Raw genomic sequence first — 11112 nt, forward strand, 5'->3', positions numbered from 1 at the left:
GACTCTGCCAACTGCTTAGCCTGTGAAGCAGCATTTTCCTGTCCCCCCCATCTCCCATCCGAGTAAACCACTGTTTATTTAACACTTAGGATGTTCCAGACTCTGAGCACTCAGATGCATGAAAAGCCACAAAAAAGCAGAAGAAACATCCTTGCCTTCCAGAAGCTTCCAACTCAGGAACTGTCTGCTGCTGCTGCTAAGTTGCTTCAGCCGTGTCTGACTCTGTGTGACCCCGAAAGACAGCAGCCCACCAGGCTCCCCCGTCCCTGGGATTCTCCAGGCAAGAACACTGGAGAGGGTTGCCATTTCCTTTTCCAATGCGTGAAAGTGAAAAGTGAAAGTGAAGTCGCTCAGTCGTGTCCAACTCTTCCCGACCCCATGGACTGCAGCCTACCAGGCTCCTCCATCCATGGGATTTTCCAGGCAGGAGTACTGGAGTGGGTGCCATCGCCTTCTCCCAGGAACTGCCCACAAGGAATTAAAGTGAAAGCCAGCTAACTGGACAGCGCAGGTTGGGACTTCTGCGTGCTCTGGGGAAACAGAAGACCAGGGAGGGGTTCTTTGCAACTGGAGGGCCTGGGAGGCCTTGAGGCAAGATTGGAAGGGAGCAGAGAGGTTGGGAGATGTGAGGAAGGCACTCCTCAATGAACTGAGCGTGAACAAAGGTGTAGAAAATGAAGGGGTGTTTTCATCAACAGACACGTCTGTGAGGCGGTGTGGGGGAGGGGCTCGGGACGGAGAAGGGAGAGAGAAAAGCAGTCATAGGTGAGGGGATTTAGTTAGTGCCTATTACATGCCCGGGGGCTTCCCTGGTGGCTTAGATGGTAAAGAAGCTGCCTGCACCTCAAGAGAGCCGGGTTCAATCCCTGGGTTGGGAAGATCCCCTGGAGAAGGAAATGGCAGCCCACTCCAGGATTCTTGCCTGGAGAATCTATCTCATGGACAGAGGAGCCTGGCGGGCTGCAGTTCATAGGGTCGCAAAGAGTCCGACATGACTAAGCGACTAACACACACCCACACACACAAACACACGCCAGGAGCACTGTATGTACTATTTCAAACATTCCAACAATCCTGAATAGTAATATTCTGATCTTACAGATCAAGAAACTGGCCCAGAGGAGTTTCCTCATCGCCTAGTGGTTGGATTCTGGGCTTTCAATGCCAGGGCCAAAACCTGCTGGGGAAACTGAGCAACGTGGCCCCCCTCTCCCCCAGCCCCCACCCCCCAAAAAAAGAAATTTAAAAACAAGGAAAAAAAGAAATGTAACAGAGGGAAAAAGAAGAGGACTGAAAAGTGGGGTATTATTCCACGATGAGGCTGCCAGACAAAATACAGGACACCTAGTTAAATTTGAATTTCGGATAAACAGGAAGACTTAAAAGAAACTGACCCAGAGAAGTGAAAACACTCACCCGAGATCACTGAACCGATAAGTAGTGGAACCGCTATTAAAATCTGGGTCTGTCTCATGGAAACTTCTTTTTTTTTTTTCCCCTATTATGCCACATTTCCCTTTTAGCCCAGCTAAGGAGCTGGGACTTTTTAGAAAACTTTATTTCGTCCTGGAGTTTGGCTGATTGACAGTGTGGTGGCAGTTTCCAGGTGTACAGCAAGGTGATTCAGTTGTACATGGCATGCAACCACTCTGCGTTCCACAGGCGGTGGGGGTGGAGGACGAAACCAGGAGGGGCAGCGCCGGGCGTTTCTGCTCCGATGGGGCCGACCACGCGTCCTGCATCGGGCTGGCCCTGGTCCACTCCGAGGCTGGAGGCAGAAGAGAAACTGCCCCTGCCCTCAAAGGTGCAGCTTGGTGGACAAGCAGGAAGGTTAACAGGTCACTTTCACGGTGAAGACGATGATGGCAATTTGGGTGGAATGCTACTGAAATGCCCTTCCAGGGAAGGCTTCTTTGAGATGCCACCTGAGCTGCTTTGGAAGAGGAGGAATGTCAAAGGCGGTGAGAAAGGGTCTCCCGGGCAGAGAATGGCCAGCCTGAAAACAAAGGTCTGAACCACTGGAGCTGGGGGAGGCAGGAGGGGTGGAAAACAAGGCTGCGCGTTTGAAACGCCTAGTGGAGGAGCGGCTCCAAACTTTGAGTTTCGACTGGAATGATGTGGTTCCACCTGCAGGTTAGGAAGCCTCCGGAGAGCCTTGGGAAAGGAGGGCTGGAGCAGGTCACGCAGCTGGTTGGCAAAGGTTTTGGTGAGACGGTGGGACGGGGCCTGCAGCACAGCAGGGATGGCGGGGAAAGAGAAAAGCTGGTGTGAGAAAGATTTAGGAGAACCTGATGGCTGACGGTGGGGGTTACGGAGCCAAGGGAGTCGAAGATGGTTTCCAGGTTTCCGTCCCGGGCAAGTGGGTATGACGGGTGAGGGGGCAGGTGCAGGGACGGACCCCGCGGGACCCCCGAGGACAGACAGTGCATGTGGATCTAGAGCTCTGGGGAGAGCCACAGGCAGCTGAGAATCGTCAGCCGCCCGCGGCTGTCGAGGCCACGAGGACAGGTGGCTCAGGGGGACACGGGGCAGCAGGCAGGAGGAGGGGAAGCCAGAGGCCAGAAGGCGGACCAGGTGGATGAATGGGATGGCAGAGCCGAGGAGGGGGTCTGGGAACCTCATGAGCACGAGGATGAGAAGTGAGGTCAGAAAGGCCTCACCTGTGCGGGCTCCACCACACGTGATGATGTGGTACCTGCGGCTCAACAGATGGAGCGGAGACGGTCAGCGCAGACCTGCTCTCAGGGCTTGGCTGGGACTGCAAGGAGGTAGGCAGTGACTCCTGGGGGACACGGGGTCAAGAGAGAGCCCTGTTTCTAAAGACAGGGAGAGACGTCGCCAAGGGAAGAGAGCCCAGGGCACAGGGCAGGTCCCCGGGATGGGAGGAGGGGGAGCGCAGGTGGAGACGGGAACGCGGGCTCAGCCAGGAGCAGCCATGAGGGGACCCTGGGTGTCTGAGCGAACGAACTTGGATCCCTCCAACTGCCTTGAAGCAGGGGACGCTGGCACTGGGCCACTGTGGGGAGGCGAGGGAACGGAGAGCACACAGGCAGATTTCTTATGAGCTTTGAGAAAAGTCATTTCGAGAATCCGCTGAGCAAAATGGTGGCGCGGGTGCCAGAGTGAGGACCAGGGAAAAGAAATGTCAAGCAGCATCGAATGCTCAGGCGACGCCGGGGACCGCAAGTCATGGCAGAAATCTACACTCGTGAGTGGCGTTGCCCCCGGAAGATCCCAGCAGAAGTACAGGGTCGGAAGTGAATGGACCCACCAGGGACGTTTCACGTGCCGTAAGTAGTAAGGGAACCTGGAAAAAAAAGTGAAAGTGAAAATCGCTCAGTGGTGTCTGACTCTTTGTGACCCTATGGACTGTAGCCCACCAGGCTCCTCAGTCCATGGAGAGTACTGGAGTGGGTTGCCATTTCCTTCTCCAGGGGATCCTCCTGACCCAGGGATCGAACCCAGGTCTCCCGCTGTGCAGGCCAACGTTTTACCGTCTGAGCCAACAGGGAAGCCAAAGGAACCGGAGGATGCTGGTAACTGCTCATGGGGTTCTGGGCTGGGATGGAAAAGAGGGATTAGCAAACAGAAGGTCTGAGGCTGAAACGAAGGGGTAACAGGGAAGAGGGGGCGAGAGTTGGAGACGAGAGGATGTTGGGAGTTTGAGATGCCAAGGGTGGCCCTGCTCCCAGGGATGACGCGGACCAGGATGTGGTGGCTGAAGAGGTGGGAGGGAAGGTGACTGGGGTTTCGGAGGCCAAGATATAAAGAGGCTGCCGTGCCTGAGACGATGCAAGGGTGGAGTGGCCTGGGTTCGAGAGAGAGAGGAGTTTAAGTGCCGAGTCTTCAGTGAGCATGGGGCAGGGTGAGCAGATGAGAGAGATGGACGTCATGGGGCGATGGCTTCAGCCTCAGAGCCAGCGCTGCCTTGGGTAGGACTTGGTCAGACGGTCACTACGGAAAGAGGCAGGCAATCCTCAACTGCATTCTTGCCACAAGTGGGCCTCCGTTTACTCACAACAGTGCAAGGACACACCCAGACCATTCCTCAGCGGGTAAGAGGAAGGGACGGTTTAGAATATGCTCGTCCTTGCTCTGCCTGCCACCCCTTAAAGCTGTCTGTGAGTGCTAAGGAAGTTCGCTGGGAACTCTGTCCTGGGACGTGGAGGCAGGAGGCCTCCCAGGACTGCCATTTCCGAGTGCCAGCTGCTGACCCCACCACAGGCTTGCTCGAACTCATGTCCACTGAGTCGGTAATACCATCCAACCATCCCATGCTCTGTCATCACCTTCTCCTCCCGCCTTCAATCTTTCCCGGCATCAGGGTCTTTTCCAGTGAAGCGGTTCTTCCCATCGGGCGGCCAAAGTATTGGAGCTTCACTTTCTGAATATTCAGGGTTGACGCTGAATATTGGGCTGGTTTTAGGGCTCATCCTTAGGCCCTTACGTGTGCTTACATGCACACATAAGAATTCATTTGCTAGCCAGACTTTTCTTAAAGACATCTGCCATTATCAGTGGTTAAGTTTTGAGTCTCCCTGGAGGGATTACTGTCCATTAAAAGTAGGATAAAGCAACTCCTTTTGTGTTTTCTGTCAACCAGAACTCAGGTTTTCAACACAGGAGCTCCTTTTGGAAGTGTGTCTACGTTGGAGCCCAGCTGCTCGTGTCTTACCGTCACTTTTCCTCTTGTGACACAGAGATGCTTTGGCTGGGAAGGGTAAACCGAGGCGGGCTTGGTGGCTGTGTGGTCATGGTGGGGTCAGGAGAAGGGGGCGACAGAGGATAAGACGGCTGGATGGCATCACAGACTCAATGGACATGAGTTTAAGCAAAGATAGTGATGCACAGGGGAGCCTGGAGTGCTGCAGCCCATGGGGTCGCAAAGCGACTGAGCGACTGAACGATAACCAAAACCAGCCCAGAAGCGGAGAGATGAGCGGAAGAGGCGTGTTCACTTAGAACGAGTGGGTAGGAAGGACGTGTAACAGTCCTGGGGGCGTCAACACTTCACGCAGTTCACCTATCACCACATCTGATTCCTGTTTGTCTGAAGACTGGCATTGCTAAGCCTGATTTACAGCCAAGGAAATGAAGAGTTAAAAGGCCACAAGGCCTCTCGGAGGTGTCCTGCATGACAACGGGCACGGTCAGGCCCTCGCCTCTTGGGATGACTCTAGCCAGCCTCAGTACCTTTGTAGCTGGTGCACCTTCCAAGGCCTGGAACTCCAAACCCATTTCTGCTATTAAGTTCAAGTGGAAACTCTGAATAAGGAACGGCTCATGAAAAATGGTAAAAAGAAAAAAAAAAGTAGGACATGATGTCAGTAGCGAAGTACTAAGAAAAACCTCAGGCATCTCAATAGCAGTTTCGGGGGATTCATTTGGTAATTGGATGAATTTCCAAGGCAAAATTATAGCTCTCTTACACTGAGTGCTGTGAGTGCAAGCTAAGTCGCTTCACTTGGGTCTGACTCTTTGCGACCCCATGGACTGTAGCCCACCAGGCTTCTCTGTCCACGGGATTCTCCAGGCAAGAATACTGGGGTGGGTTGCCATGACCTCCTCCAGGGGATCTTCCAGACCCAGGGATCCAACCGGCTTCTCTTATGTCTCCTGCACTGGCAGGCAGGTTCTTTACCACTAGCGCCACCTGGGAAGCCCCAAGTACTCCTTATGCCTTTATCACAAATATTTACAAATTTATCATCCAATTTATCTACTTCCTTTTCACTTAGAAATTAACTTTTTTTTTTTTAAAGGCTAGTTTGAAGCCAAATGCTGTCTTGGGCACTGGGTGGTTAACTCTCAAGACCCAGGTGAAATATCCCCTCCCCAGGAAGGCCATTATCTGACCAGCTTGGGCTAGGGTCCTCTCATCCCCCGACTTTCCACTTGGTGCCAGGACGGCCAATGGACGTGAGACCAGTACTTTGAGCTCTCTAGTCATGGCCTGCCTTCCGTCTGGGCACATCGTCTCGTCTTCTGGCCTCATAGAGCAGGTGCTTGACAAACGGGGATGAACAGCTGGGCTCATCTCATCTGCTACGTCAACGCCTTTTAGCGAAGGGAGAGAGTCCTGCTCAGACGCGGCGGCTCAGCCCACTCTCAACAAGCTCCTCCTGTTCCAGCACTGACGGGCCTCTCACACAGATGCAGGAGGGGGCTGGCTTCTTGTATTTCTACCCTGCAGTAAGCGTGCTGTGCAACAAGTGTGCCTACAGAGCTACCGCAGACTCAGACAGAACTTTCCTTCCATTCAAGCGCACGTGCCGCATTCATTTGGATGGGCAGATGGCAGAGCAACTGCAGCACAAAGTCGATTTAACTTCGACTTTGGAGGGACATACAGTGTGCCAAGTAGAGAAAAAAACGAGGCCAATTTATCACTAGAGATCTCAACCTTCCTTAGATTCACGGGCAATAACCAGATTTGTTTCCTGGACTAAACCACTTAGCCTCAGAAAAAGTCTAAGGAAGTGAAGTCCCTCAGTCGTGTCCGACTCTGCACCCCCATGGACTGTAGCCCACCAGGTTCCTCTATCCATGGGATTCTCCAGGAAAGAATACTAGAGTGGGTTGCCATTTCCTTCTCCAGGGGATCTTCCCAACCCAGGGATTGAACCTGGGTCTTCTGCATTGCAGGCGGACGCTTTAACCTCTTAGCCACCAGGAGAGCCCCAGAAAAAGTCTAAGACCTTCCAAAACTCAAGAACATAAAATGTTGCATCAATGGTGTCAGCTTTATGTGAAGTCACTCAGTCGTGTCCGACTCTTTGCGACCCCATAGACTGTAGCCTACCAGGGTCCTCCATCCATGGGATTTTCCAGGCAAGAGTACTGGAGTGGGCTGCCACTTCCTTCTCCAGAGGATCTCCGAACCTGGGTCTCCGGCATTGTAGGCAGACGCTTTACCGTCTGAGCCACCAGGGAAGCCTTTATAGGTGTGTGTCAGCTTTACAGATGTGTGCAATTAGGATCTATCACCACAGTTTAAGCTCCAAGTCTAATACATGCACTGATTTTGGGGGTAGGGAGGAGGGTCCCTTGAACAGGCCCAGTTTCAAAGATTCCACAATCAAGAACACACTATAGGTTTGATGATTAAGAAAAACACGTATGCTACCTACGTTGTTGCTTTACTCCCTAAGTCGTGTCTGACTCTGCAACCCCATGGACTGTAGCCCACCAGGCTCCTCTGTCCATGGGATTTCCCAGGTATGAATACTGGAGTGGGTTGCCATTTCCTTCTCCAGGGTGGGGATCTTCCCAAACCCAGGGATCAAACCTGTGTCTCTTGTATTGGCAGGCGGATTCTTTACCACTGAGCCACCAGGGAAGCCCATACACACTGACAGTTTTTATTTAATTTGTACTGATTCAAACGAGGGGTGACCTACCACAGGCAAGGGACCAGAGCAGCTCATGGTACCATCTAAGACCCTGCACACACCTTAATCTTGTCAGCAATCCACCCTTTTGCAACTTTCCAGAAGGAATAAAGACCGTTACTGTCCCATACCTCTGCCTGACTATACCACCTCTCCCTACTCACCAGAAAGGGGGGCACAGTTCTTGAGGTACTAGCCTACTGTGGCCCCCCTTTGTGTGGCAAAGTAATAAAGCCACTCTTTTGTTCTCCTCCAAAAACATAAAACCCCAAAACAAACAAGCTAGGACTAACTAGGTGCTTAAATACAAACTTTCACCCTGATTTTTTTCTAAATATTTCATTGGCAACTTAGTTTGGCTCTGAAACAGGGTTCGACCCCCAAATTTACAAAGGCTCTGCGGCCTAACAAAAGGTAAACACTTAGCTCTAGCTGCAGCCCTATCACACACCTTGCAATGCGACCTTCAACAGCGCCTCTCTCAGCTGGCTTCCTTAGTGGCCAAAGGGACTGGGCCAGTGCTCAGAGCTAGTGTTCTCCACACTGTAACCTGAATATTCACTGAAGGACTGATGCTGAAGCTGAAGCTTCAATACTCTGGTCACCTGATGTGAAGAGCCAGTTCACTGGAAAAGACCCTGATGTTGGGAAAGACTGATGGCAGGAGGAGAAGGGGACGACAGAGGATGAGATGGTTGGACGGCATCACCGACTCAGTGGACATGAGTTTGAGCAAATTCCAGGAGATAAAGGAGGACAGGGGAGTTTGGCATGCTGCAGTTTATGGGGTCCTAAGAGTAGGACAACTTAACAACAATACTGTTACCGATGCAGAAAACCAACTCCAAAAGAACTAACATCAGACATAACCAAAGAGCAATTTCATAGGGCAGCCAAACTAGTTTGCGGTAAGGGAAGTTAACTTAGCATGAGTTCACTGCCTGCACTGCTGCCGATCTTTTAGAAATAGAAATTAGAATCAGTTTTGTTAGGCTCCTTATAATTAATAAATGAGAAGGTACTCTGAGAAAAGAAGGAAGAGAGATATTGCTGTCTTTCAATTCGTATCCTTTATTCTTCCACCCACTCCCACCCTCTACCCTCGCCACACGTGTCCCTCCCTAACCCCCGTGGTCTTATGGCCCCACTGCAGACCCAGTGGAGGTTGTGGGAAGGGAGCCATGAGGCGTGGGGGAGCGCGGTGACATCCACAGGGCCGTGTGCCACAGTCCACACGTTTTGTGCGGGGCCGTCCCGCCAAGGGACACGCTCCGGGCAGGCTGCCTGTCGCCCCGTCTCCTTAGCCCTAGTGAGCTCGGACTCGCTTCACACGCCTCTCCTGAGTCTCCCAGTCTTCTGCCTTCTTCTGTAGTCGCGGACATTCGTTTTCACCGTGGACAGGAAGTTTCACTGGAGTTCTTAAGACACATAAAGTAGTTGAGCATTTTCACACCCAAGTCCTGTCACGGTGGCTTTGTCTTCTGATGAACCAAAACCCAATCATTCCACGCACAAGGCATTAAGCTGTCGACGGACCCAGCCACGCTGTCTGTCCTCACGATCCGAAGAATAGAAGCAGGCAAACATGGCTGTAAGATACCCGGTTTAATTAAGGGGCACTAGCTAGTTTTCTTGCTGCCAAAAGAACAGGACTCTGGCTCAGACGGTAAAGAATCTGCCTGCAATGCGGGAGACCTGGGTTCGAGCCCTAGGTCAGGAAGATTCCCTGGAGAAGGGCATGGCAACCCACTCCAGTATTCTTGCCTGGAGAATCCCCATGGACAGAAGGGGCCTGGTGGTCTCCAGTTCATAGGGTCGCAAAGAGCTGGACATGACTGAGCAACTAAGCACAAAGAAGTTCAGAGAGAAGGTTTACTGGTTCAGTTTACTCTGCCCAAACAGAACAAAATAAAAGCAATAAAATTAGCCCTACCTTTAGAGTCCTGTGGCTCTGGAACTGCACTTTAACCTGTCCTTTTAAATGGATTTTTCACCTTTACAGCCAATGGAAACAAGCAAGAGCAAATACAGCACCTTGTCTCTGGATGCCTAGTCATAAGCTAAAGAGCAGAAAACAAGAGTTTCCCATCAAAGAAAACTTAAGGCTTAATCCAACAGGTCACCTACTCTAGGGCAATTTTTAAGTTTTCATGCAGCAGGGGAACAGCTGGGCCCTCTCGGTGTTGTCTCCCACCTATCACCATTCCTGATAGTTAAACCCTTCCAGCCTCCTCCACTTGACTGTGAACTCTGCAGACCCATGACTCAGAAGCTAAGTGACCTAACTAGGTACTTCCCCCATTTCTGGTATCTATGGGGAAGTATCAACTACTTGCAAAGACACCCTCCCACCAATTACTAGAGAGTGGGGAAAGTGAAATCAATTAAGCCATATACAAATTCTACCACAACTGGGTTTTCACTTATGAACCATTTATGCAGAATTTATATGCTATGAAGCCAGAAATGACTTCTTTCAACAGACGTGACTTTCTCAAACTGTGTGGGTGCAACACTCCAAAAGGAATTACTCAGGATTTAAAACTCAGATGCAAAGACAGAATGATCCAATTTTTCACTCCCCACACTAACATTTTCAAGTCCATGTCATTTCAAAATAAGTGGGGACTAAATGAGACAGACAAAATCACTTTTTAATCAGAATACACAAACTTTCCTCTAAAGGTTCTTAAAAAAGACACCTGCTTGTTTTAACAAATTGGATCTAAGGTTGATGTATTACATTTCAGAATAACCGTGGTGTTCAACTGCGAGAATACTGCTCCGAAAGACAGGGTAAAAATGAATATACATTTGAGAAATTCACACCGCAAAAGGAGTACAAAAAAGACACACTCTCTGTTTCGCGTGATTTTCTTTCTTAAAAACTAGTTTTTATTTCTATTGCTTCAAACCCAAAGTCAGGTCGACCAAAACAACGAACAAGGGCAAGACCACATCGCTGCAACATAGATAACCATTTAGGAAGGTTTAACCTGCCTTGAATTCGCGCCAGGAAAAAAAAAAAAGGAGGGGGGACCTCTGCTGCAGGTATAAAGGAGAACTGGGCGGGAAAATTTGTGGCCTTTTCAACAAGGAGACAAATGCAAAGCCTGGCGAGCGTGAGGAGGAGCGTCTACACGGGTGAAAAAGAGGTGAAGACGGTGGTCGAGGGGAAACGACTGGCTGGAGAGCGAAGAAAGGGAAGCTGAGAAGGAAATGCTCGGAAGCCACAAGCCAAGCTACCGGCCCGGCGGCCGGGACCCTGCAGCCAGTTCTAAGATCTACAGGGAAGCAGGCACCCAACGGCTAAGTCGCAGGTTTCCGCGGGTCACGAAAGGATAACGGACATCCTCCCAACGGCGGGGCCGGGGGCGCGGGGCGCCGCTTCCGCCCGCCCGAGCCGCCCGGGACCCGGCAGGGCGCGCGACCGCGGAGCTCGCGGCGAGATGTGGGCCCGCGGCCGCCCGCCGGCGTTCCCCTTCGCCGCCGGCCTTTGTTCGCCTGGCCCTGCTCCCCCCTCATTCGGCCGCCGTCGCCCGCCCGGAGCCGGGTGCCAAGACCAAACGCCACCTGACGCGAAAAACGAGGCACAGGCGCTACTCGTCAAACCAGACTTTATTGGGGGCCGCCGGGGCCGCCCCGTGCGCGCCTCCAGCTCCCCCCGCGTGGCCCGCCGGCAGGGACGCCGCGTTCGGCTCGGCCGGCCCTGCCCCGCAGG

General features: G+C 52.0%; 1 protein-coding gene across 5 annotated transcripts in view; it reads right to left on the reverse strand.

Annotated features, from left to right (window-relative positions):
* Positions 1-11112, reverse strand: part of DEGS2 (delta 4-desaturase, sphingolipid 2) — a 78573-nt gene that overhangs the window by 66629 nt on the left and 832 nt on the right. The window contains exons 2-3 of one of the 5 annotated variants that reach the window (XR_011461558.1): positions 2661-3307; positions 1266-2226 (exon numbers count right to left, since the gene is read on the reverse strand). The exons of 2 other annotated variants lie outside the window; for them this stretch is intronic. Coding sequence is in view for 1 of the 3 variants with exons in the window: in XM_070357965.1 (XP_070214066.1) it covers positions 3188-3307 (120 nt within the window). In the remaining 2 variants the exon portion in view is untranslated. Of the gene's footprint in view, positions 1-1265; positions 3308-11112 lie in introns of those variants that run through there. 2 more of the 5 variants (XR_011461557.1, XM_070357965.1) reach the window with 2 other exon arrangements.

This window comes from Bos mutus, chromosome 21, assembly GCF_027580195.1.
Source record: "Bos mutus isolate GX-2022 chromosome 21, NWIPB_WYAK_1.1, whole genome shotgun sequence".
NCBI classification, from domain to species: Eukaryota; Metazoa; Chordata; class Mammalia; order Artiodactyla; family Bovidae; genus Bos; species Bos mutus.